Here is a 27448-nt window from a genome sequence, read left to right as displayed (position 1 = left end):
TTTGGATGTGGAAAGTAGAAAGACTCCATCTAATTCATCTGATAAAGATTCACATTAAAAGATAGTTCATATGGGAATTAGTTCATGAAAGGTTATACTTGATGGATCATAACTTCGTGGATTTGTAAACGGAAGTTCTGGTCAAAAGATTTATAAATCAGTTTTGTTGGTGGAAAAAAATCACTCAATTTTTTTAGTTTTCAGCTCTTTAAGTATTTTCGTAATTACAATTAAGATTTTTAACCAAATTAAATACAAATATTTTAGTTTTTAACTAATAAAATATAATTTACTTTTTTTAATTTAAAAAAACTTAACATTAGACAGTCTGTCCCAGTTCTTGTTTTTAAACAGCAAAAAACCTGTGATTAAGAGTTTAGAATTTAATTATTTAGTAGAATCTTTAAAGCAATGGAGTTGATTAATCCAAATCTTTGACTCATGAAAATGACTATCTTTCTCCACTACCAGGTGAGATTTAGATTTACTTTGAAATGATTAAGACAATCTTTTTATCTTTATTTATTTTTATGTTTTCTTTTACCTTTTAGCTATCTTGAATTTAAAGAAAGATAAAAAAGAAAAGAAAAACTGAACTCATTATTTTGCTATTCTTATAATGTTCTCAAATCATATTAGGTTAATGTTGTGGTGATCTGTTTATATGTAAATTTCAAACTAAGAGGCTTCACTATATTTATTAATCCCCTTTGAGGAAAAAGAAATTTTGGATACAAAGATTTGGATGGAAAAAAAGTTGTGTTTTCAAGTCCCCACCACCACTTCTTCCTTTTGCGTCAACAACTTTGTCTCTCCCAAAATTTTAAGAACTCCTAAAAGGTTTATTTGTATCCCGAAAATGGTGGTCCTTGTAATATGCTTAAATCCATATTTGAAATTCATTTCTTTCAATAAAAAAAAAAGTGAAAGACTGTTGAATATAGGATCATAGATGCCAATGATTTTTTAGGCTCAATTCTTTTAAATCATAGTTTGTGACTAACTAACCGTTTTCATCCCCAAATGTGTGGTCTTCCGATTTGGCCCCAATCGTGTATGGGCTTCCGATATAGACGAAGTCAAGCTTTGTTTCTCATTTAGACTCAGACCACTCCTCTTTCTGGATGTGGAAACCCCATATCCAGACAAAATCCTGGTGTTGGGGAATCTTCTTCCTCAGAAAAGAGAGAGGGAGAGAGAGAGAAAGATTGAGGAGCAGTAGGCGTTTGGAAGAAGAAATAGAGATAAGAGTTTAAATCAATGTCACAAGTAGTGGTTGTTTAAATCAATGTCACAAGTAGTGGTTGGCCAATGAAACACCTATTGAAGTATATTGAAGAAAAGGAAGATTTCTAGAAGATATCTCCCCAAGATAGAAAGAAATACATAATATAGCAATTGTAATTTTAATTGTTTCCTCTTTGTAATATTTCCTTATTTATTATTTCTCTACAAACCCTATTGTAATCTCTATAAATATGTAACCAAGTCTATCAATGAAATCACCTTTGATAATCATATCTTCTTGTGTCTTCTTTAATTTATTATGGTATCAGAGCACAATTAATATTTCTGGGATTTTATTTGACAAAGATTATTGGTTTCTTCGGCTTTCTTGCTCAACGGATCCTTATTATTTTGCATCATCCCCACAATATCTTCAAAGGTCAGTTATCAATCAATTTTCCTGTTTTTTTTTCCAAAAATTTTCGAATTTTTTCGTATTTTTTTCGAATTTTTTTAGGTCAGTAACCAATACTGTTTTTGTTCTGGTTCTAATTCACGCACCAGAATAAACTTAATCCGGAACTAACTCTGTCCACAAATCGGAACAGAATAAGCCCGGAACAGATATAAAACCGGAACACTTTGACTAGAACCGAGACAAACATAAAACGGAATTGACATAACCTCAACCCGTCACAGACCCGGAACCAAAAATTTCTTTTTGGTTCCCGAATTTTCAGTCATCTTCTCCGACGAGTGAACCTCTAGGGTTCCAAAATTCTCGCCGGACGGATTAGTTTTTGTCGAACAGACCTATCCTGGTCAGTTCTGACCCATAATCCACTCTTATTGCATCATAGATTGTTGGTTTGATTATCTTTTTTAAGGTTCCATTGAATTTTAAAGAATCTGTTTCTCTCTCTAACAATCTGACGCCATTCGACCTCTGTCCTTGGCCACGATAGTCCGATTCCAATCCCGTGCCTCCGACTAGCTTTTTCCCTAGGTTAATTACGACATATCTATTGGTTTCAAAGAAACCCTAATTCTAGCTGATTACAAAACCTACCGGAACCCTACTTAGCCGGCGGCAATTACCCCGAGTCAAGTGACGGAGTCAACCCTAATTGACTCCCGTCTTGCCCCATTGACCGGACTTTTTCCACCGAACTTTGACCCAGACTTCTGACTTTGACCGACCAAGATATTTGACTTCTTTTTGTGACATCTCACGTTTGTGACGCTTTCTTCTTTTCCGACAGTACACAACTGTTGCGACTATTTGTGACAGTATACTGTTCTTGTAACTTCCCAACACTTCTGTTGGTGACACTCTGGACTGTCCCCTTTACTTTCCAACACTTTCGTTTGGACTATTTTTTTTGAGACAGCATACTGTCCCTTTTAATCTTAGCCAACACTTTTATTGTGTCGCTACATTCTGAACCGTCACTTCTACATAATATTGTGACGTTGTTTTTAAAATAGATTATTTCTTCTATTTTTTACAGAACAATGACTTCTGGACAATCTGCCAACATAAGTGATCTGAACTCGAATTCCGATGACACTCCACCAATGACAGACTCAACTCCTCTCCAACAAATATGTGAGGCTTATTATGTGCATCCTTCGGACAATGCAACTTCTGTTGGTGTTAACCCCGTGCTTACCGGGCCAGACTATGCTGAATGGGCTCACAGTATGCATGATGCTCTTATCATCAAAAATAAGCAAGGTTTTATCGATGGGTCACTCCCTAAACCGACGGATCCTGCGCAACTTCATGCATGGATCCGTTGTGACACCATGGTGGCAGCTTGGATATCCAATTCTGTCAGCGAGGAAATCCGACGTAGCACGAGACGTTCGGCTTCTGCTTTTGATCTTTGGAAGAATTTGAAGGAGCGTTTTGCTACGTCTAACGCTACCTACATTTATCAACTGAAGAAAAAGATTTCTGCCCTTACTCAGGAGCACCAGACTATTTCAGCTTATTACTCTCAGTTGAAGTCTTATTGGGACGAATTGGATGCTATCATTCCACCCACTTCATGTGCTTGCCCTATTGGCAAAACAACCATTGAGTATCATCTTACCTCGCGTACAATAGAGTTTCTCATGGGTCTTCATGCACGTTATTCTGCAACTTGCAACAACATCCTTCTAATGGAACCGTTACCTTCTCTGGCTAAGGTATATAATTTGGTCATTCAAGAAGAGCAGAAAAACAAGATCAATGCTCCCTTTGACTTTCACGCTTTCAACGCCAAGATCACGGCCGCTAACAAGCTGAAAGAAAGTGATTTACCTCCCCCGAGAAATAAGCGAATTCGCCCTTATTGTACTAAGTGCAACCTTCATGGACACACTGCTGACACTTGTAACAGAGATGTAATGTGCACTCATTGCAAACGTCTCGGTCACTCTGTTGATCGATGTTATCTTCTCCATGGTCGCCCCCCTCGTCAAGGTGGTGCCCGTAGCACTTCTCAGGGTTCCAGCTCTTCTCCAGCTCCAACTCTTACCAGAGAAGACTATGACCGCATTATGGCAGTTGTCAATGCACAGACTCCTTCCAGTTCTGCTATGATGTCAGGTAATTCCCTATCTCATCCTTCTGTTTGGATTGTTGATAGTGGTGCTTCAAACCATGTTTGTTTTTCATTAGATGCTTTTAGCTCTTATGCTTTAGCACCACCATCTTGTTATGTTCAAATTCCCGATGGAGCATCTTACTTAGTCAAATATATTGGCAGAGTCACTTTTTCTGACTCTCTCTCTATTGACCAAGTTTATTACATTCCTAATTTCAAATTTAATTTGATGTCTGTAAATCAGACTTGTAAATCTTTGAAATCTGGTGTTTATTTTGATTCAACTCATTGCCTTTTTCAGACGATCTCAAATCATCAGGAGATTGGTCGGGCTGATGCTATTGATGGACTCTACATTCTCCGTAGGAATTCTACTGCACTTGCTTTGAATAAGTCAATCGACGTCTGGCACCGTCGACTTGGACATCCTAATTTAGGCCGTTTACGTACTTTATCAGAACGTTTCCCGTTTATTTCGTTTAATAAGTCGCATGAATGCGTTGTATGCCCTATGGCAAAACAATCTAAGTTGGTTTTTAATAAAAGTAGTAGTTTTAGTACTTTTGCTTTTCAACTTATTCATGCTGATATTTGGGGACCCTTTCCGGTTCCATCTTTAACCAACAAGCGTTATTTCCTCACACTTGTTGATGACTTCTCCAGATTTACTTGGACATTCCTTATGCAAACCAAGTCTGAGACTAAAACACATTTAAACTTCTTTTTTCAGTTTGTTTCTAAACAATATCATAAGAAGATTAAATCTATATCCTCGAGTCCTGAAAATACATTTTCAAACCCGATTGAAACATTTCGTTCTGATAATGGAGCCGAGTTCTTATCCAATGATCTCCAAACTTGGTTCCATTCTCATGGAATTCTCCATCAACGCAGTTGCGTCTCCACACCTGAACAAAATGGTGTCGTCGAACGTAAACATCGTCATTTACTCGATGTCGCTCGCGCTTTGCGTTTTCAAGCACATCTCCCTTTAAAATTTTGGGGGGAATGTTTAAAAACTGCAACCTATTTAATCAATAGAATGCCGACTCCAATACTTTCATACAAATCTCCTTATGAAATGTTATATGATTCTCCACCGGACTACTTAGCTCTCCGAGTTTTCGGTTGTTTATGTTTTGCAACCAATACCAACATCCAAAATAAGTTCGATCATCGAGCTAAACCTGGAATATTTGTTGGTTATCCGCCTGGGAAGAAAGGATACACTATTTACGATTTAGAGACACACAATCTCTATGATTCCCGGAACGTGCGTTTTTTTGAGGATAAGTTCCCTTTCGCTGAACGTCAATCGACATTCTCTGAACCTACCTCCTTCACTCCGCTTTCATCGGACGCCTATTACTTCAGTCCCATCGACGATACCCGCTCGCCTCATTCGGACTTGTATACTCTCCCGTCTTTGGTCGACGACCATTCACACTCTTCCACTGATGCGACCCCCATCCCACCTATTGTGTTGGACTCCTCCTCTTCCGCTGACGCGACCCCCATCCCACCTATTGTGTTAGACTCCTCCTCTTCCGCTGCTTCTTCTTCCGAGGAATCTCCCGAGCTTCCTTCTGACTCTGTTATTCCCTCGCAAGGTATTTCCCCTCTGCAAGGTGCTTCTCCTTCGAAAGAACCTTCACCTTCGAATTCTGACACCACCCCGGTTTCAGCTACTTCTCCCGAAGAACTTTTACCTTCTTCTCGACCAGTCCGTACAACGAGACGTCCTGCCCATCTGGCTGACTATCTTTGTTCTTGTACTACTGCACCTACGACTTCCACCAAATATCCCTTAACTGACTATGTCAGTTTTGAAAAATTCACCCCTTCCCATCGAGCATTTCTTACTTCCGTTGTAAATACGGAAGAACCCACATCCTATTCCGCCGCCAAGGCTTTTCCAGAATGGCGTGCTGCAATGGATAAGGAAATTCAAGCTCTTGAACAAAATCAAACTTGGTCATTAACTCCCTTACCCCCGGGAAAGAAACCAATTGGTTGTAAATGGGTGTACAAAATCAAATACCGCTCTGACGGATCAATTGAACGTCATAAAGCGCGACTCGTTGCCAAGGGTTATACCCAAGTAGAAGGCATCGATTATCATGATACTTTCGCCCCAGTCGCCAAATTGGTCACTGTTCGTGCACTTCTTTCCGTTGCTGCCATTAAAGATTGGCCCCTCCATCAGTTGGATGTGAATAATGCTTTTCTCCATGGTGACTTGGATGAAGAAGTCTACATGACTATTCCGCCTGGATTTTCCAGGACTGGTGACCACAAAGTATGTCGCTTGCACAAATCCCTTTACGGATTAAAACAAGCTTCTCGACAATGGTTTGCCAAATTTTCTACCGGCTTACAAGCTGAAGGTTTTAAACAGTCATCTTCCGATCATTCACTGTTTTGTTTTTTTGATGGTCCGACTGCCATTTACGTCTTAGTTTACGTAGATGACATCATTATCACCGGCAATAATGCCTCGGAAATTTCATCTCTTCAATTACGTCTCGAGAAACGTTTTTCTCTTAAAAACCTTGGACGACTTCAATACTTTCTTGGAATCGAAGTATCTCGTTCCCCAAAAGGCATTTTTCTTTGTCAACGCAAATACACGTTGGACATTCTTCGCGACTCGGGTCTCCTAGGAGCTAAACCAAGTCTCTTTCCTATGGAACAACACTTAAAGTTATTACCTACTGATGGTACGCCATTAGACGATCCAACTTCGTTTCGGCGTCTTATTGGTCGACTTTTATATGTCACGGTGACTCGTCCTGACATTTCATTTTCTGTGAATTACCTTAGTCAATTCATGCAAAATCCCCACTCCAATCATATGGATGCGGCTACTCGAGTTGTTCGTTATTTGAAAGGCACCATGAATCATGGCCTCCTTCTCTCTTCGTCCAGCACTCTAACTATTTCTGGTTTTACCGACTCTGATTGGGCTAGTTGTCCCATCACCCGTCGCTCGACCACCGGCTACTTCACTATGCTTGGTTCAAGTCCGTTGTCTTGGAAGTCCAAGAAACAACCGACTGTTTCCCGATCCTCGGCTGAGGCAGAATATCGGGCTCTAGCTACACTCACTGCGGAACTGCAGTGGCTAAAATATTTGTTTCAAGACCTTCGTGTCTCAATTCCAGAACCCTTTCAGGTCTTCTGTGACAATATGGCGGCTATGCACATTGCCGCCAATCCTGTCTTTCACGAACGAACAAAGCATATCGAGATCGATTGCCATTTTGTTCGGGAGAAAATTGAATCTGGTCTTATTAAGACGACTCACCTTCGCTCTGCCGATCAGCTAGCTGACATATTTACGAAACCCCTTGGTTCAGATCCATTTCATCGGTTACTCTCCAAGTTGGGCTTGATTCAGATTCCTTCCCCTGCTCCAACTTGCGGGGGGGTATTGAAGTATATTGAAGAAAAGGAAGATTTCTAGAAGATATCTCCCCAAGATAGAAAGAAATACATAATATAGCAATTGTAATTTTAATTGTTTCCTCTTTGTAATATTTCCTTATTTATTATTTCTCTACAAACCCTATTGTAATCTCTATAAATATGTAACCAAGTCTATCAATGAAATCACCTTTGATAATCATATCTTCTTGTGTCTTCTTTAATTTATTAACACCTTCACAGATTGAAGAGGGAGAAGAAGGTAAGATGAGGAGGAAGAGGGGGAGAGATGAACGAGAAGAGTAAGAGAGTGGAATGGAGAAGGGAATGAAAGATGAAGTGGATAAATAAAAATCATAATTACAAAAATGTCATAAAGGTGGACTTGGAAACTTCGACAAAAATGTGGGACCAAATTAAAAGTTTGAGCACAATTAGAGACCAAATTGAAAGCTCGACACAATTGAGTGCGAAATCAAATAGATAGTCAAAACATGGGGGTTGAAACGAATAATTTCCGTTTTCTATAAAATAGTTGGATATAACTGAGATTTTGGAAACCTGATGCCACACTTTTGTTTGAGACCCTAACTGATAATGAACAACAGATGGAAATGTGGTTTAAGAAAACAATAATCGAAATAAATCAACTGTAAAAGAGCATTGAAGATAATCTCGTCACACAAACTTTTTGTATAATTTAAGATACTTTCACCTCTCTAGTGCTAATTGAGTGTTCTACGAGATCTGGTTATTCTCGACAAGCCATGTGAGTGAGTCTCTTATTTGGATGTGAAATACGAGGTTCAATCACCGTCGCAGTTATAGTTTTATTTTATCAATGGTAAATAAGTTTTTCCATGAACTTCGAAGAGCATCTCCAATGCAACACTCAAACTCTAAATCTTAGAGTGCCACATAAGATTTTTTTTAGAGTTTTTCTTTAAAATTCATTTGCAATGCAAAACTCTACATGAATCTCTAAAAAGATGTGTCAAGATTTTTATTTTAGAGATCCTCGAGAGCATCTCCAATGGGTCACTCTGAGAAAAACTCTAAAAGTCTAGTTGTCTAAGTGTAAGCTAAGATTCGCTTTTGGTAAAACGACTCTATTTAATACACATGTTACTCTTGAATTCAATAAGAAAAAAGTAGTTAAAAAGTAAAGTTTTCTATTGGTTAAAATTTTAGAGTGACACTTAGAGAGTTTCTATATTAAATGTTCCACATCATCATGGAGTGTCAAATAGAGTGTCCCATTGGAAAATGTATTTTTACAAAATCTCTTAAAGCCTTAGGTGACACTCTAAGTTTTAGAGTTTGAGTGTCCCATTGGAGATGCCTTAAGAGGAGACTCTAAATTTTGGAGTGTCCCTTTAACGATCTCTAAGTGCCACATAAGCAAATCAATACATTTTATACCAAATATAGATTTTTAGAGTTTCTTTTTAGTGTTGCATTGGAGAAGGCTTTCCAATAGAGTATCTCTAAAGGCCAAATAGGAAAGAGACCATTTAGAGATCCACTTTTCACACTTGACACATAGAATTTTAGAGTTTTTTTAAGTCTTGCGTTGGATATCCTCTAACATTTGGATATTACCCAACTAATCATAGATTGGAAACCAAAGAAAGGAATAGATAGAAAAAGTTCCTTGATGTTATGCATTCCTGCGGCAATCATATGGAATATATGGATTGAAAGAAACAAGAGGATGATGGATGATTTGTATGAGAAAGAAGCTACAGTCGAGGAAATTATTGTCCAAACAAAAGCTTCCATTTTCTATTGGAACATCAACCAACCATGGAGAAAGAAATTGAACTTCTCGAACCTAATTACAAACTGGGATGCGTTAATTAGGCTTTGAGCCATTTGTAATCTTCTTTAGTCACATTGTTGTTTTGTGTTTTTGTGAAGTTAGTCTTCTCATCTAACTTCTGTAAGCTTTTTTTTAATCAATGAAACTATTCTATTTCTTCCAAAAAAAAGATATCCTCTAACATCATGAACACATGAACAAAAAATAATTAATAAGGCTAGTGTTTTAGGAACCAATAAAATTACATAGCCTATAAAATTACATAGTAACCCTGTTTATTATCCTTAACCATTTGAGAATGTAGTAATTAGAGGAACCAGTCTTGGGAAATTGACAAAATATATGCTTTGGGAAGATTTGATCCTTCGACATCTACTTTGCATTCCAACTCTCAGAGGTCATCTTGTTAATGTACTGATTTTGTATTTCTTCTTTAGATCAATGAATCAGTTCATTTTTAAAAACTATTGAACCAATCAAATTACATACCAACTAATCTATTTAATCGGTTGTGTATCTGTCTAAACCACTAATATCTTTGCATAAATTTTTGTTCCTATGATTGATGCTAGCTCCTCGGAATAAGTGGCCACGAGCGACCTCACCTCTCCCTCTCTCTCTTTCACACCCCTGACTTTTTTATTTTATAATTGAGATAGTAATTGAATTCGAAAGGCTATCGTTTTGAATAGCCTTTAAAGTACACGAAGGATAACTACCTCCTAGCGATTGTTCATTACCGATAGATTGATAAAGTAAAAAAAAAAAAAAGAATGTTTGAACACTATTTGCTTAATCTTTATTCTTGAGAGGTTATTAAGAACGAATGATTCGACTCCCAACAACAAAAAAAAGGAATGGTTCGAAATATGTATTTTCTCCCTGCACACAAAAACAAACACAAGCTTCTTATCTGAAATGTAAAAATACCTAAAAGGAACCAGCCTCACCAAAACAAGTGAACCAATTCCATGTTAACAAAATTGAAGGGGACCCATACCCCATGTTTGATGGGTGTTCTGTGTCCAAATAACAACCACTGAAGCTTGAGAGAAAAATAAAGACAAAATAGTCAGATTTGAGGATGTACTAGTTAGTGTTTGGAGAAGAAGTCTCTTTTTTGACCAAGGAAGATGATTGATTAGATTTTTATCAAAGAAGCTTTTTTCCTTTTACTTATTTAGGTTAAGCATGTTTGTGGGGAAGACTCTATTACAAGAATCCATTTCTATGTTTAAAGACTATAAAGATTAGGTTATTGTAGGACCCAATTTGTGTCCTTTTTTTTATTTATTGAAGTTGGATGAATTTGATCAAATGCATTTTTGTAGGTTAATGTCCATGTGAAACCCACCACTTAGAAATATAACACATTGAAAGGTAGGCCCTAACTTCTTTTTACTTCTTAATTTGGGGAACAAACTTCAAACACCGACAAACTTCTAAAACGATAAGATTTATCTTTCAAAATAATATCCTCAGAAATCAAATACTTGTTCGTTTAATATTTTTCTAGTTTAGCTATATCATTCCTCTTTGATTTTCTTTTCTTTAGCAAAGTGTATTATACTAATGGGGCATTAACATGTATCCTTCTATTTTAAAGAACAAGATTTCAAATCTTGTTGTCTCCATTTTTTCGTAGATGAAAAAACGTAGAAGATCTCATGGACGGTCTCGTGATACAACAGCTACTCACCTCCTTAAGACAGTGATAGCTACAGGTTCGAATAGAGGTGGCTCTTTTCGATATGAAAACCAACCTCAATGATAACAAAAACTAAAAATTTATGCTGCCATGAGTGTTGAGTGAATAAGCTTTAAAGAAGTTGGGGGGGTCCCTGTGCTGGAGGACGAGCTTGTTGTTATCACACTGATTAGTTGAGTTCAAAAGTTGAGCTCCAAAGTTATGCTTTTATTTGATTCCAATAAAGAGGGCTGCCATTAATCACAACCAGAGCTAATCTGCCTTCAATCAAGACCAAGGATGGTTGTATGATTTTGGGTTCCTACTATACCATCTCAACCAATTCCCCAGTTTATCTTCTCAAAGCCCTTGCTACGAGCATCACCAGTTTGGAGTTGGCCTGCCTTGCTGCCTATGACATTCAAGAGTTCGGGTTTCTCTGGCAATTTCTGACAGCCCCAACCCCCGCACTCGCAGTAAAGATGTCTTTCAATCTCAATGGCCGATAACACAACAATGAACTTAACGTATCTTGTGATAGACTCGCTTTGGGGGAGGACTCTAGAGCCTAACCTACTGGTAAAATCTCAAATTTGACCTCCCACAACCCCCACAGTAAAGATGACGTTTAATCTCAATGACCGATCACAACAATAATGACATCAACGGAACTTGTGATAGACTCACATAGCCTAGGGAGGACTCCGGAGCACAACCTACAGGTGCAAGCTCAATTTTAATAAGCACCTAGCGTTTAGGATGGGCTCGTGCAGCCTTTGCCAAAAACAAATTCTTGTACTCGTGGAGCCTTTGCCACACACAAGTCCATGTGCTTGACCTAGGCGGGAAAATCAAGGACAAAATCAGAAACTGCTATCGCTTGGGTTTTCACGGGGTTGCCTTTTTCCGCAATCACATAAGAGCAACCCCAATTGTTGGCTTCAGAGATCAAATCGCATGTATACGAAGCTTTGGTCATCGATCACAAGTTCAAGGCAACCAAGTATTATGACAAAGCAAAAAAGAAATAACTCAACTAAACAAGGGATACAAAAGCTTGCATTAGAGAAACATTGATTGTCAGGTTTCAGTAATTATTTCTGTCATGGACTAAACCAAGTAACTAGCTCATTTCAGTTTGAGCTTTCAATAGGAAAACAATCGAGCAAAACTATACGTTTAACGTATCAATGAAGATAAAAAGGAGAGAGAAACAAGAACTACTCTTCTGCAACCACCACACTGATCTCACCCTTCTCGAGCAAATCGTAAAATGCCCTCACTTTCCTCTGTTCATTCCAGTGATGCATCTTCCATAATCCACCAGCAAACAAGCCAAGCACAGTTCCAATACAGATCTCCTTTACTACACTTGGTCCTTTCAAGGTAGCGTGAGCAATCCTACCGCCTGCCATTTCACCTCACAAGTTTTTAGCCTGCATGTTAAAGAAGAGAAAAAATTGTAAACAACTTTTTTTCAAGATCTTGAAAATGTGGCTTCTCAAATTGCTGAAAAGTTTTAACAAGTCTTTTGGTGAAAGGTTGTGGCCACAAAAGGCTAATAAATCTCAAGTATAGCAAACCGAAAACGTTTATTAACCCTTATCCTTACTCCTCTACCTCCATAACTAATTCCTCTAATAGCTAGCCATTAACCAGAGTTATCACATACACAACTTGAAAGCAAATGTCATGTCATACACCTGAAAATCTCCTACTTATAATGGGTAATACAAGTAATTGTTTGTTTACTAAATATCGTTTATCCCATCATAAAAATAAGAAGATCTCAGGGCATTGCCCATTGTTTGGTTACATAGAACATTTTACTAGACTCTTGTTCCAGTGACAGAGCAACTTACAAGCCGATATGGTGTTGGTCCACTGACCACCACCCATGACAGATAAACAAACAACAGTTCGTAGGGAATCATTTATCCGATCTCAAATAGAAATTAGCAACAAACAGAAATTTCTTTGAAAATAGTTTCAGGAGAGCAATTTAACACAACAAAGGGTTAGCTGCCGTCAACACAACAAAGGGTTAGCTGCCGTCAACACAATACTTTATTCAGGCAAACACTGCGGACCTTGATCAACAGTTTCAGTTGCTACAGATATTATATAATCATAAACAAAACAGGGAAGAGCTTAAGTTGTTCTTCTATGGTATTATACGAATAGCACAAAGAAAAATCAGTTCTTGCTCCTCTAAAATCAAATATATTTCAGATGTATAACCTTCCATGGATTTAAAACCTAATCCTCTATGGTATTGTTCATGGAGGAAATTTTCGACTACCAAAATTCAAAACCAATTCTACCTCCAATTGGTTTGATCTTAAGAACATCCTTCCATCCCAAACTAACTTATTCAGGATATTGACACACATATACTTGATTGGATCTCGGAAGAAAAGATATCAAGAATCGTTAACAACACATCTCTACAAGATATAAGAAGGGACTCAATTATCGAATATCAAATATACCCAGATCCCAAATTTCGCAAGTAAAAACTATTTAACGAATCAAAAAGAACGAAAACAAGAAGAAACAATCATCATCTTGACAAAATCTCACTGATATATCAGATTATAACAATTATTTCTAAATCGAATGAACACAAAACTAAATCTACGATTCACAAACCTAACATTTCTATTTAACTCAAAAACGTAATCTTAATCAAATTTTTCAACCAAATAAGAAGATGAAATAATCGATAAAACATACAGAATGACGGAAATTAAGAGAGGAGGTAAGTAGAATTGGAAATTTTTGGGGATTGAACTAACCTTTTCGACAGAATTTTTTGCCCTAATCGGAACGGAAGAGATGAGAGAGTAAACGATGATATGATATGAACTAGCTAATGTAAAACCTAAGGAGAATACTACGGTGTTTAGCACTTGCGGTTTGCTTGACTATGGAACCAATAATGAAGAGCCACGATGTCTATTTTGACCTATAAATAAAAAGTCAAGGAATTTGATTCGGATCGGAGATAATTAACCGTTGGATTTGACACGTTCTTAGAAGTAGTCATCATTGAATTTTCTGGGCTTCAGGTTATGTGTTTCGACACTCAAGTGGGCTTTCTCCCACCCGGGAGAGCAGGGAAGTTATATCACCACGCAGTTTTACATACTAAGCAATTGGCCGACAGGCCCAGTATATTTTGTTGGATCTCCACTACTTCCGTTCGGGAGTTGGAGTGATTTCTTCTCCAGGGGTCTTCAAGCTTTCGACCCGTTCCTGCATCTTTATTCTTCTCTCTGCCCGAGTAACCATCCTGTAGCTCCTAAGCCTGTGTTGCTGTCAAGGTGAGGTGCAGATGCATAAGCACGACTCGAGAATTAATTCCACGAAAGGGTTTTTTTATGGTTTTCGTCTGCTTTCTAGCTTCCTTAGCTCGTTTTTCAAGGATTGTCTCTTCTCGAGCTTTCGAGAACGTGCTCGTAGAGCTTCTAGATTTTTCGTATCTCGCATTTTTTCAGCTTTGATTCATTCGACCTCAGCAACTAGCTTTGAGGCGTTCGACCTCATTAGCTACATCTTCTTCCAAACATATTGCAACTTTTCAAAGTCAATTCGAAAGTAAAGTAGGATAAGGTTCCACCAGAAATTGAGTTAGGATTCAAGCTATTGAACCATAGTGATTTTGTTGGAATCACTCCTCCTTTTAGCGCCAGTTTGCTAATTCCAAAATTTATCCTTCTCACGATCTGAGGAACAAAATTCGCAAGGAATCCGGAAACCTCTTTGACGCTTAAGATAATCAGGTTTCCTTTGCAGTTAAATAATTGAATATTTTGTGAACTTTGGTTATGGAGTTGTGACTTGCTCGTAGATATAGACAGTTGGTTCGCTCGTTTGACTTGTGCTTTCTTCGAGGCGATTTGATTTTCCTTTATACTCTTGACACCCAAATCTATTAAATACTGAAGATCCTCACCGATTAGGATCTTCAATAGGATTTGGGATTGAGTCGGTAAATCGTTAGGCACACTTCTACCCTCCAAGTGTTTCGGGATTGCAGTGACGGCCCCACTTACGCAAACCCCTATTCTTCTATTAAATCCCAAGGCTGACCTTGCTGTATTTGAGCCAAGATAAGACTTAAAGCGCCTAAGACAATCGTACCAACCCCGGTTCTGCGCTTAAGTGGCAGACCTCTTTCAAATTCAACCTCTTTACTGACTTGATACAGGTTGATTCGTTGGACTTTTGGTCTTTGTTTGATTTATTGACCTCAATGCACTGATAACCATTTTTGGATCATTGGACATATTCGAAATGTTCTTAAATTTCTAATGTTAATATTCATAAATTAATTTGTGATAAATTACATAATACATGTAATATCTTATTTGCCTAATAAGTAATAACCACAAGTAATCTCAAGGAAACAGTATCAAATGCACGTTTTAAGACTCTGGTTTCTCCCTCGGATGAATCAATCATGTATTTAGAATTTTCTCTTAATATATGTAAAGCACTTCTCAAATATTGTTTTATCGTTGAAACTATGTTTGAATCTACATTCTCCTTGAATCTACCCTAACTTGTTGTTCTTTATTTTTTTTTAACTTTTTGATATAAACTCAAGATTCATTACATCATTACAGAGTATAGATACATCATGAATTAAAACGTTCAATTACTACCATCTCAAATATTTTAGGCCCTAAAGGTCATATAAAGACTCTTCAGGCTAGAGACATGAGAGTCAATTTATTTCTAAATTTATTTTATTTATACCAAAGTTCAATAAATCACAAATTTCCACTTATATGAAAATCGAATTAATTCTTATAATATTAGAAATCAAGAATTCAAACTACTGTCGACTCTATACCTTGTGAGATATATACCAAGACAAGGTTTTGTCTGTAAAGAGTTGGTGCACTATAGCCGGTCTCTATATAGGTCGAGAGATGAAGATAGTTCAGATGGTATATATTTCTCTCACCATACACTTATCTCTGTCTCATTAACGAAAAAAAAATCCCCAATTCCAATGTTGACCAATCAGGCAATCTTTAATCAACAACTTTGCATTATTTAGAGAAACAAATCATTATAAAGTGAAGTCGACTACATCAACATTTTTTATACGTAAAAAATGAAAAAAGTACTAAGAATGCTAGATGGGAGAAAATAATATGTAGGAGGAAAACAGGTTTTTATTGAGTTATATCTTAATGTAATGGGGTATTTCTCAAATGACCCCCTACTTTATGATCAGCTTTCCGCGTGGCCCCTTATTTTATCAAAAATATTTAGATGGGTCTTTTTTCGTTACCGTCAAATGTCCGTTAACTCTCTCTCCTCCATCTCATCACCTCCCTGTCACGTCATCTTTCTCGCCACCTCATCATCTTTTTCGATAAGGTCGTCGACCGGTCAAAATTTCCGGCCACCTTCATGCTTACAAAAAAATAAACATAAATTTTTTTTTTCTCTCTCTCTCTCTCTCCACTAGGGTCTTGATCTGTTGAAGCTTCAACAGATCCGGTTTGAGTTTTCCCCAAACTAGATCTAGGGTTTGAGGAAATCCAAACCAGATCTAGGGTTTGGGTTACTCAAACCCTAGTGGAGAGAAAAAAAAAATTTATTTTTTTTAAGTATGAAGGTCGTCGGAAATTTTGACCGGTCGGCGACCTTATCGGAGAAGATGATGAGGTGGCGAGAGAAATGACGTGGCTGAGAGAGGCGATGAGATGGAAGAGAGAGAGTTAACGGACATTTGATGATAACGGAAAAATGGAGTCATCTGAGTATTTTTGATAAAGTAGGAGGCAACGCGAGAAGCTGGTCATAAAGTAGGGGGCCGTTTGAGAAATAGCCCTAATGTAATTTACTATCCTACTTTCTGTGGTACAATATCATAATTAGTCAAAAAAGGCAATCGGCTCTTTTCACCTATAAAAGAGGAATCCTCTCTCTCTCTCTCTCTCTAACTCTCAACATTTAGACTCTAATGGCGTTTTGCTCTTGCTCACCAAAATGTCTATTAGTCCTCCTTTTAATCTCAGCCGTTCCTATAGGTATCATAATATCACTAGAGAAATCAAAGTCAGAAGTATTCGAGTATACTAGTCCTGGTTGGTTCAGAGAGTGCAGCAAATGGGACGATCTAAACCGTCGATTCTTGATTTCATACATGGAAGGTGGTGTCGCTCAGATCTCGGTGCAGGAAAATCATAAACCAGGAACGGTGTTTGAAGCAAAAACGGTAATTAAAGAATCTGAATTAGCCGGAAATGGATCTCTTGGAATGGTTATTGATCGGCCGAGGAATCGTCTTCTCGTTGTATCGGCGGATGTTATCGGTAATTTATTCAGTGCTGTTGCTGCTTACGATTTAACCACTTGGAATCGGTTGTTTCTTACTCAACTCAGTGGACCAGGTATTAATCAATCTGACTCACTTACCCACAAATTAACAATATTATTGGTACTCAAAATTACCTCTAAAGACTAATCCAATATTTTTTTTCTCTTACCCATTTGCATATACATAAACCAAGTTTTTTTTGGATGAGAGCTACATAAACCAAGTTTCTCTTTTTTACTATCTCGATATCCCTGAAAAATACAAGCTCTCTTGTAGTCTTTTTTTTTTCAGGCTAGAAACGATATCACATACTTTCTTTAACTATTTTCTAAAATTACTAGTCGCGAAAATATGTTATTAACATGTTAGACTATTAGTCAATAATTGAAGTTCTTTTGCGAACATAGATTTAATCATTTCAAGTATTAGAGTTGAATGAATATGTAGGTTCACCTAATCTTCTCAATGTTGCATATTATTCTAAATTATATAATTATTCTTTTTGAAACGTGTTTAGTTATGGGAATTGTCGAAATAATGAATATAATATGTGAAATCACAAAACCCTAAAATTATTAATTGACATTTTTAGTATTATTCTATCCCCAAATAGCCAAACATGATTATAAATTAGTCTAGTATCGAGATTTGTTTTGTTGGAATAGTCTAGTGTGGAGTTTTTTTTTTTTTATGAGAAGTCTAGTGTGGAGTTAGGTCATACATAAAGGCAAGAAGCACTGATTCCTGGTTGGCCAACTACCTTCATATTTAGAATCAATAGCATCAAAAGGAAATATAGGAGGAGTAGGTTGGAAATCTAAGTGGCTGACGCATTGAAAGTCAATTCCAAACCAAAGAAGATTTCTTTCTATATTAGTACTTTTCAACTAATTGTAATAAACTATTTATTTATTTATTCTTAAAGTGTTTTTACATAAATCATTAATTCTTTCTAATTTTAATAACTCAAAGTTCGTTTGTCTTCTATATTGTACCATCATTAAGATTTTTAATTTGAAAAAAATGAACCGTCATTCATATTGCAATGTGGAAAATACATTTAGGAAAATAGTACATCTCAGAAAGAATTCTTAGGTGTGACCATTCTTTAAGAGGGGAAGGGGAGACAGTTCAGAGTTTTCGTTTTTCAGTCTTTTTATTCATTTTTCTTTAATTAAAATGATAGGTCGGTCAAGGCTTTCCTTCTCTTTTGAGAATAGTTAAAGTTTGGCCATATGAAGAATTTTGTATTCCAGGGCATATCAAATTTATGAACAACCCTAATTTAGAAAAAGAATCATATTTGCCCAATTCTTGAGAACTAAATAATTACTAATCAACTAAAATTAGAAGGGATGTATTGTTAAAAATGACAATAAAAACTTAAAAATGGCAATAAAAATATAAATGATTGGGGCTGTTAAAGATAGCTAAACCAACTATCTTTTATAGCAAAAAGCATCCTTCTAAAAATATTACTTGAAAGTCATCACAAAAAGTAGAAAACTAAAAAATTAGTAGTATTTGTTTTGAATGAACGACCTCCCTTTTAGCTTTTCAACAACAAAAAAAATCTTTATCGTAACTTAAGTCCAATGGGTTCAGGACTCGGTTGGGGCATTATGGTTTTGGTTAAGGCCTCGTATGACCCATAGCCCAACCAGAGTCCCCAGTGGAACCGATTTATTGTAGCTTACTAAGTCCAATGGGCTCAGGATTCGGCTCGGCCATTATGGTTTTGGTTAAGGCCTGGTATGACCCATAGGCCATAGCGCAACCAGAGTCTGCAGTGAACCGATATACTGTAAGAGAAGAAATAAAATGATTCTTTAGTCCAAAAACATATTTTTCACCTGTCCATGATGTCAAGATTTACTTTCGTAACACAATATTCAAATTGTGCAGGTGATGGAAAAGCATTTGCAGATGATGTAGCAGTTGACGAAGAAGGTAATGCGTACGTTACTGATACGAAAGCTAGTAAGATATGGAAGCTTAATACGAATGGTGAAATTCTAAGCGTAATTACAAGTCCATTATTCACATTTAAAGAATGGTATAAAAATTTAATCGCATTAAATGGAATTGTTTACCATCCTAGTGGATTTTTACTAGTAATCCATACAATTACTGGTACATTATATAAGGTTAATATAAAAACAGAGGAAGTAAAGGTAGTTAAGTTAGTTGGTTCATTGTTCTTTGGCGACGGTATTGAGATACTGTCACAAACTAGACTAGTAGTTGCTGGAAATCCTTCTGGGAGGTTAGTTGAGAGTTTGGACGGATGGGAAACGGCGACGGTTATTGCAAAATTTTACGGTCCAATGCATCGAGGTGCGACGTCTGCTACAGTGAAGGATGGGAAGGTTTATTTGAATCATATGTTAGGGTTTCCTGACAGAAAGCATAACATTGTTGAAGCTGTGTTTAAACCTGCTAGTTGAGTTCTTTTTCAATAATGAAAGTTAGGGTTTTTGTCATTGGTGTGGTTGTATTTCATCTTTGTTTTGGGGTTAAGTGTTGTTATAATGTTAATTAAGAGTCTTATATATACTTTGGATGATTAAGATATAAGATTGAATGATTAAGGAGAAGTTTTTATTTCTTTTACTTTTCTAAAATTCTGTATTCGAAATCTGACGTGAAGGGTTTCATGGATCTGATGTTTTTTGTTTAAGTTATATCTGAGCATGTTCATCAAACAGGGTATTTTTTTTAGTAAAATTTTCAGTACAAAATTTTGAGTAAAATCGTTTTGTTTTTTTTTCCTTTTTGTTTCTCCTAACTCCTACCATCATTCTTTCTCCGCTTCGGCAATTGGTTGCCGGCAAAAGACCATTACCGACGACCTTCGACTACCATCACCATTTTTTTTCAATTTTTCTCTCTTCTCTTCCGCCACCACCTTCGGAGGTGGTGATGGCCGGAAGGTAGTGGACGAAGTTGGTGGTTAGACATAAAGGAAGAAGAATAAGAATTTTGTTGCCCCTGACAAAACTTATAATTTCCTTGTGTAGCCCAATTATTTTGACAAATTCCACAATTTCCTTTTATAAATTTGTACTTCCAAAATTTTTCTTGTTTCCAAAAAGCGCCAGCCAACTTAAAATGAATCTAATCAAAGTGGACCAAGAGTAGCTCTAGCATGTTCTTTTTCTTTTAGTTTAGATGTGAAGTTTAATTCGAGGTCTAAATCAACTCGAGTTAAATTTCAGAGTGTTTGTTTTCGTCTGAGAAGTGATGTCTGACTCGTCCAAGAGGCTAACTTGGGTTGACTATGGGTCTATTTAATTCAGACGACACAAACCGGATTCAGACAATAAGAAAAAAAAATATCATCCAAGTGTCACGATATTCAAAAATCAGATTTCCCACACAAATAAAATAACAATGTAAAGTCTGAATCGACTTGAGTCAGACTTCAGACATAAAATGAAAAACAAAAACAAAAATATAGGTCTGTTAAATCCTTATTGTATAATGATGAATCCACTGGCTTAAATTCCCATGTTTTCAACCAATAACAAAATTTCCATCAGAATTTTCAAATAAAAATGTATCAAACTTAACACAGCAAAATGTGCAAACAGGATGAAGCATAGGAGTGACTTAAAACCCTTATTAATCAAGGTAGTCTAATATAAATGTAATCAAGATCTTCTTTAATGAATTTTTCAGATAATTACCTTCACTTGCTAAGTTGCCATTAACTCAGCCTCACTTTGTATTGTATGGTATGGGGACTACTAAGTGCTTGAATCGGCGCCTGCGACTGGTTTAGATGGTTTGGAGGGACGACGACGTGGTCGTCGTTTCTTTGATCGAGCACGTTTAACTGGTTTATTATCTTTCTTTGAAGTACCATCAGGAGTTTGGGACCATCCAGCTGCATTGGGCCCGTAACAATAATCGTAAAAGAGTTCTTCGCCAGACTCAATTCGTTTTTGAGCGAAAATCCCGATTCTATGGTCTCCAGCGACCAAAAGTACCTGAGAAGCCAATAAGATTCAGGATTTAGGGTTAAGGGTTTAAGTATTAAGCAACTCACGAAGAAGAACGACGACAATTTCATTTTCATCTCAAAATGAACGTACCTTCGCTTCACAATTAGGAGTTGACGAATGGTTAGCGAACTTCAGTTTGTTTCCTTTGCGAAATGCATCTACCACGGACTGAGAACAATAAAAGTTGAATATGTTGTCGAATAGCTAAATCTTCTCGCTAAGGGTAGAATAAGAACTAATGAAATTATTAGTAAAGGCAATCGTATTACCTCGTCATTCAAATTGAAAAGGAAAGAAGAATCTACACGGTCATAAAATTGCCCACGTATATCAGCTTCATCTTGATCGATAACTTCACCAGTATATTCTCCGATGAAATCGCCTTTGTTAACAGGATCCTACAATCATATTAAACAATAGTCCTGGTAAGAAGTATTTCTAGGGCCAAGAACAGAAATCAATTGTACAGAAGACTCAATTCACGAATCTCTTCATTAGGAATTTGTAGCATACCTGAATGAAGACACCCCATCCAATAAGATCAGACTTAGCCAAAAGAATCTGCGAAAAAAACTAGGCTATGAGTGAAACTGTGTATAAATCTGCCTCGAAAGCAGAACAATTGGATTGACCCACGATAAAAAACATCGACTAATGGAGTTCCTAGTTCTTACTTTCTTGTTTTGCTTCAGAAGGATCTTCATGTTTTGGCATTGATTGGCATCTTTTTTTACCGGTGGTTCACCTAACGAGCCATCTCCGCAGCTGCAAAGGAAGCAAATCTTAAAGCTACTACGTACATATAATGACTTTGTATCGATCGATTCCTCAAATAATTTAAACGGCATCAGTACCTAAGAGAGCAGTTTCTGCACACATCTGGATCACATTCACGTTTAGCAGCAAAACATGCGCATTGCTCACTCTGGCATTGGCTTTTGGCACAGTGACATCCCCTAAACCGAAATCTACAACTCTTTGAACACCTGAAAATTCATAGGTGAAGTAGTCACATAAAAAAGATGGGACCTAGAGTTTTAAATGCTAAATAGAAGTGCCGATAAACAATCTGCATATTTGACTTCCTCCTATGCTCTTCCCCAAAATAATCCAAAACAAATGAAATGTCGAGTTTAGCGAGCATACCCACAGTACTTCTCACAGCACGTTCCTTTTTTATGACAAGAACATTCCGTTGTGCACATGGACTTGCACTCACATGGAGTATAGTGTTTTTCTAACTTCCCATTTCCCATTCTCTTGGATGTGTGATTGCCAGTAGATCTCCACGTAAATTTTAGTCTCCGGGTTCTACCCCTCCTACGAGTTATTTGTGATCTTGTTGCTTTCTCTTTTTCCTAATCAAATTAAAGAATAGGAATCACTTAATTATAGAGCAAAACACAAATAATAGTAGTTTATCACGGCAAACTTATAAGAAGACCTTTGACTTCCCCGAGAGAAGTAAATCGATTATGTCTCTATTGTCCTAGGTAAAGAATATTGAGAATGATCAAAGAAAGGAAAGATTGGTAATGCAAAACCTTATTTTCTGTGTCGGATTTTCCATCATTTTCCACATATGAATCAGGCAAAACAGAGGACTTTTTAGCCGCTTCATCTTCAAGCATGAACATGAAGACCTCCTTGCAAGTCTTGAAACCGGGAAGTAAATTTCTAGATATTAGGCAACTGCATAGCAAGAAAAATCCATCAAAAAGCGAGCATTTATCGGTTTACTTATGCTTTTATTTTTTGAGTTCGAGAAGTAATAATAAACGGAAATGCAAAATACTTTTACCTGTTTTTCCCAAATATCTCAATTCCTTTAAAGTACAAGTCTTTCTCGAGGCGATTCCATTCACTGCTACTTAAAGCTCCGTTTACTTGTCCGATGGAAATAGACTGCTTCGACAAGGCCACATGTTTGTTGTTGTTTGCTTCATAAACACTATCGTTATCATCTTCGCTAGACACAACAATCCTCCTGCGAATGGGTTCGGGACTTGGTTGATTTTCACTAGTCACATAAACTTCATCTCGGCCTGATGATTTCTTCAATTTCTTGCTAGTTTTACGATCTAATTTTTTAGAAGAGAGTTTCGATTTTCCTGAAGTCACATTCCCTCGTTCCCTTGAAACGCTACGCTCTCCCGCATCTTGTAACGATCGTTGCAGACTAGGTTGCTCAGTAGTTAAAGCTCCAGAACCAGAAGTTTTAGAAATATTAGCAGCAGTCCTTTTTCCAACGATGCCTCTTCTAACAGGTATACCTATTTCCGCTATTATCTTTTTACAGATGGCATTAGTATTGGCATCTTGGCTTGCCTGTAAGATAGCTCAAATGCAGTTAGGCTCACTTACGCAGCAAATGGAAACAAACTAACGAATATGTTATTCCGAAACAGTTCATACGTTTTAAAAATGACTTTCTTGGGGTTTTCTTTCAGGAGGGTTTCTTGTTAATTTGATTTACGGCAATGTCGAGATTCTAAACACCCACTGACACATCTGATTTGTGCAAGAGACTATGTATAAAGATGGGTAACACATCTGTTCATACAACACTCTATCACCCACGGTTTGCACAAGTGTTGAACCCATAGGGCTTCTCGTGGGTTGAACTGTGTCTTCTAGGAGGTCGACACGTGACTTTCTCGCAAGTTGAATCCGGGTTTTGCCCATTAGTACCCGTCAACAGCCTTCACATGTGAGAGGGCTGTACAGTTGGGATACCCATGTGTGCCAATAGCACCCCTCTAGAGTTATAGATCATTAATCTTTCGTCATGAATGCCGAGACGAAAATGAAAAAACGAGTAAGGAGAATAGTTCAACACTTCAACTAGAAAAAGTGAATTTGTGGTACCAAAATGAATAAAAATATTACGAAAGGAAGATCATGAATAAAGAGGAAATGAAACCGATGGAGTTCCCGGCTTACAAATATATCATGAAATATTATAACCTAGGAGTCATCTGGTGGAGCCATATAGGTTGGTTGGAGGTCCACAAAATAAGCCGGTGGGTCAGAATAAAATGGATAACAGAGTTTTCTCAAGTTTAGTAATAGAAGTTATACCTGAAGGTAGCATTGGTTGCCACAAGGTTCCATTTTCTCTTTCGGATCAGGCACATATGGCTTCTTTTCGACCTGTCAGGCAAAGTAGCTAATTAGAACTATAATCTGCACATTTAAGTTATGAACATATCAATGAGCCTTACAGGAGTGAGCACACTTTGCGAACATCCATGTAGTCCGCAATCAAAATCCTGTTGGGTAAGCAAAAACGATTAAATTCAATTTCGTATATGTATAAGTGGACAGGAAAAAACAAATAAAAACTTTGTGTTTGAAGAAATGGAGTGAGAAAATCTACCAAGCAACGGCGACAGAAGATATGATCGAAAGAATCTAAAGCCTCTTTAAGATTGGCATCCATATATGTTCCGATTTTAGATACTTTTTCGTTGGAACCTTGGACTTGTTTTTCATATTCAGTCAACAGAGTCTTGTATCGCTCCTGAAATTTCCACAAACAAATAAATCAAATAAAATGGAGAAGAAGGTAGTGCCAAAAAGACAAGATGATCTTTAACAATACATTGTCCGAAAAAGAGAAACAAACTAGGCTTTTTACGGTGGTATTGGATAAGTAATTCTCATTCCGACATCTAGCTGATTTTCGTTAGCTTCAGTACCTGAATTTCAGCAGATGTGGCCTTAATAACTTCGCTCAGGACAGTCAGCACTTCCTCATTTAATTCATACTCTTCGGAAATCTTCCTGCCAAAGCCAACACAAGAACAACATTATTTTTCTTTTAATATCGAAGATATTTATGAGTCATAAGGCAAAGAATAAACAATGTCTGGCGCAATAACGCGAGGCAAAGAATTTCAGAAAGGACTACAAAGATATAAAGGTGGGAAACTGCCCACAAAAGGAGGTGTTCGAGAAATAAACAACAAACATAACTAAACATATTTGAATAGAAAGAGTACCCAACCATGTGTTATAACTTACCACAAAATCCGATCTTCGCCTTTAGAAAACTTTGGTTTCTTCTCCTTTGGTTCTTCTGTCTCTTCTACATTCTCATCTATAGTCGGGCCGCCTTCTTTACCAAATTGTTCGCAGTAAATATCTTTCATCGCAAGCATAAGTTGTTCGTCAAGAATTTTTTGGTTTCTGTTTTGTGCAGATCGAAAAATGAAGAGCTTATAAAGATGATTAATGCAATTGCATATATACAATCTATAAAGAGGGGAAAACTAGAATAGATAAAAAAAAATGCGGCAAATTTAGTGAGCAAGGATTAGTAACACTATATCGGTTACTTAGTGACAAAAATTATAGAACTTTGTCATACTTAGCCACGAATGCCCATGATATATATGGCGGCAACTTCTCAATATAAGGAAGCTGGATATTTGTTGTGGTAAAATCTTCTAGATAGTGAAAATTGTATCTGCCTCCTGATCCTTGAGCATGCCCATACAACATACAACGAGGATTTCGCATTCTAGACAAAAGCTTGTTTTCCGTCTCGGACGGTTCGGTTATATCAAGATCACATGATTTTGCCAACGAAAGAAGTTCCAATTTGTTTGCTTGTATTTCCTCTGCGTTCTTTTCTAGTTTTTCCTGTGACATAAAAATCGACAATAAGTTAGTAACTTGATTTTATTCCCTCAATAATATAGTGCAAGAGTACAAGTATCACTAGTACTAAATTGAACAACTTACTCTAATGGAAGCCAATCTTTTCGCTTGAATCTTCTTCTTTATATGAAGAACCCTAGATGATAAGGTTTCAAAATCATCCATATCATGCTCACTCAAATTCTACAAAAAGATCAAGAAAGTTAGGGATTATACGAAGTCGAAAGCAAAAAAAAAAGGGCAATCCATAAATTGTTTAACTAAGTAATAAGAAAAACGTAAAAATGGACGTTTCCAAATAATTCAACCTCGCGAACATGCTCAAAGCGATCGCCTTCTAGTTCCTTCTCCCAATCTTGTTTTTCCTTTCTCATTTTTGTCTATCTAATTCTAAATCTATTAGATTTCTATACATATATATGAACTATAAACTAAATCTATTAGTATCTAACTTGGATCATAAATTTATAAACCCTATTAAAGTTTACGCGTTTCGCGACTTTGTCAATGATACCCTAAGATCTATCAAAAAGGGAACACAGAATCCCACCTTGATTTTCTTTGCAAAATCAAATAGGAAAATAAGGGTTTTGATTTGTTTTAATATCATAAGCTTAAAAAACAGAGGTTTTTCACAAAAGGTGGTCTCAATCCAAGCAATTCAAACAGGACAAGTAAAATATTTCACAAAAAACTCAAACTGAGGATTTGATCAATAAAACAATAAGAATTAAGAAGATTTATCAAGCGGGTAATGAATTATTTGAACACCAATCCAATTTAGATAATCAAAATTTTGTATTATTGATTTTAATCTAATCTTGGCATTAGAACAACAATGATGGATTATACCCCTAAAAATCAATGAATTGGATTATATAATAATCGTTGAAAATTATGAACAATAACTGTAGAATAAAATCAGATATAATTGAGAATTTGAAGAGGGAAAAAATATTACCTCTGAAGAATCTGATGCCATAGACATTTTTACTGGTATTTCTGTCTCTCTACGCACAGAGGCAGAAAACAGAGACCATAGAGTAGTGAGAGTGAGAGAAGGAGACAAGGGGGAGAGAGAGAGAGAGAGAGAGAGAGAGAGAGGGACTCTTAAGGACCAATCTCTTTTCTTTTTGTTAACATCTTATGGACCAATGCTATAGCATTTAGGAGGTTTGTGCGCGTGCGTTGCAAGTTCCGCCTGAACGTCCGTCAGAATTATGTCATTTGTCAAAGTTTTGCACACGGACGATGTGTTTTTTGTTTATGGAAAAATACGTGTTCTTTTTATTTTTTGTAATCATTACGGTTTTTTATTTTTGGTAAAAATCACGGTTTCTTTGTTTTTGGTAAAAAGGAAAATCCTAAGGATTGATATTTAGCATATTAGGAGGTTTGTCCGCGTGCGTTGCAAGTTTTGTCTGTCCATCTGTCAGAATTATGATGTTTTTCAAATTTTTATATTCGAACGTTGTGTTTTTTTGTTTTGTGGGACAAGAGTATGTTTTTTCCTATTTGGCAAGAGATACGTTATGTTCTTCGTTACCAAATTTGTTACATATGTAAATCTATGTCATGATGGAAAAGAAAGTATCAAAGAGAGAAAAATAAAATATGACTATACTTGTGCTAGTATTTTTTTTGTCGCAAATTATACTTATGCTAGTAAGTGTA

At 36.7% G+C, this 27448-nt stretch overlaps 4 protein-coding genes across 4 annotated transcripts; 2 read left to right on the top strand and 2 right to left on the bottom strand.

The window, feature by feature from the left end:
• Positions 1-2742: 2742 nt before the first annotated feature.
• Positions 2743-7556, top strand: LOC147559592 (uncharacterized). Its single transcript, XM_086659187.1, has 5 exons — positions 2743-3882; positions 4126-4292; positions 4866-6123; positions 6946-7254; positions 7494-7556. The coding sequence occupies exons 1-5, from the start codon at positions 2743-2745 to the stop codon at positions 7554-7556; spliced, it is 2937 nt and encodes a 978-aa protein (XP_086515313.1).
• A 4240-nt stretch (positions 7557-11796) lies between these two features.
• Positions 11797-13675, bottom strand: LOC147559591 (cytochrome c oxidase subunit 5C). The gene is made up of 2 exons (XM_086661494.1): positions 13558-13675; positions 11797-12195 (listed from the first exon to the last, which is right to left on the bottom strand). Exon 2 carries the CDS (start codon positions 12172-12174, stop codon positions 11980-11982), a length of 195 nt encoding a protein of 64 aa, XP_086517620.1. The 5' UTR covers positions 12175-12195; positions 13558-13675; the 3' UTR covers positions 11797-11979.
• Positions 13676-16638: 2963 nt separating this feature from the next.
• LOC147559590 (uncharacterized) lies at positions 16639-19710 on the top strand. Its single transcript, XM_086661493.1, has 2 exons — positions 16639-17175; positions 19008-19710. The coding sequence occupies exons 1-2, from the start codon at positions 16746-16748 to the stop codon at positions 19547-19549; spliced, it is 972 nt and encodes a 323-aa protein (XP_086517619.1). The 5' UTR covers positions 16639-16745; the 3' UTR covers positions 19550-19710.
• Positions 19711-20562: 852 nt separating this feature from the next.
• On the bottom strand, positions 20563-27042 carry LOC147559589 (histone-lysine N-methyltransferase EZA1-like). Its single transcript, XM_086661492.1, has 17 exons — positions 26736-27042; positions 25859-25957; positions 25482-25756; positions 25136-25300; positions 24811-24895; positions 24489-24632; positions 24334-24381; positions 24191-24262; positions 22911-23437; positions 22654-22801; positions 22256-22467; positions 21964-22095; positions 21784-21874; positions 21623-21670; positions 21379-21507; positions 21200-21277; positions 20563-21094 (listed from the first exon to the last, which is right to left on the bottom strand). The coding sequence occupies exons 1-17, from the start codon at positions 26760-26762 to the stop codon at positions 20852-20854; spliced, it is 2523 nt and encodes an 840-aa protein (XP_086517618.1). The 5' UTR covers positions 26763-27042; the 3' UTR covers positions 20563-20851.
• Positions 27043-27448: the final 406 nt, after the last annotated feature.

The sequence above is a fragment of the Eschscholzia californica genome, unplaced genomic scaffold (assembly GCF_041429995.1).
Source record: "Eschscholzia californica isolate CP2 unplaced genomic scaffold, dmEscCali1.0.p SCAF_2, whole genome shotgun sequence".
Lineage (NCBI taxonomy): Eukaryota > Viridiplantae > Streptophyta > Magnoliopsida > Ranunculales > Papaveraceae > Eschscholzia > Eschscholzia californica.
This window is presented reverse-complemented; position numbering and strand designations above follow the sequence as displayed.

Bases quoted from the DNA above. Each gene is read 5' to 3' on its own strand.
- LOC147559592 (XM_086659187.1), top strand. From the start codon at position 2,743: ATGACTTCTGGACAATCTGCCAACATAAGTGATCTGAACTCGAATTCC. The intron at 3,883-4,125 runs GTTTGTTTTTCA...TGCCTTTTTCAG, and splicing joins ATAGTGGTGCTTCAAACCAT to ACGATCTCAAATCATCAGGA. The intron at 6,124-6,945 runs GTATGTCGCTTG...GCGGAACTGCAG, and splicing joins CCAGGACTGGTGACCACAAA to TGGCTAAAATATTTGTTTCA.
- LOC147559591 (XM_086661494.1), bottom strand. From the start codon at position 12,174: ATGGCAGGCGGTAGGATTGCTCACGCTACCTTGAAAGGACCAAGTGTA.
- LOC147559590 (XM_086661493.1), top strand. From the start codon at position 16,746: ATGGCGTTTTGCTCTTGCTCACCAAAATGTCTATTAGTCCTCCTTTTA. The intron at 17,176-19,007 runs GTATTAATCAAT...CAAATTGTGCAG, and splicing joins TACTCAACTCAGTGGACCAG to GTGATGGAAAAGCATTTGCA.
- LOC147559589 (XM_086661492.1), bottom strand. From the start codon at position 26,762: ATGTCTATGGCATCAGATTCTTCAGAG. The intron at 24,633-24,810 runs GTACTGAAGCTA...TGGAAATTTCAG, and splicing joins CCACATCTGCTGAAATTCAG to GAGCGATACAAGACTCTGTT. The intron at 21,095-21,199 runs GTACGTTCATTT...TTGGCTTCTCAG, and splicing joins CTCCTAATTGTGAAGCGAAG to GTACTTTTGGTCGCTGGAGA.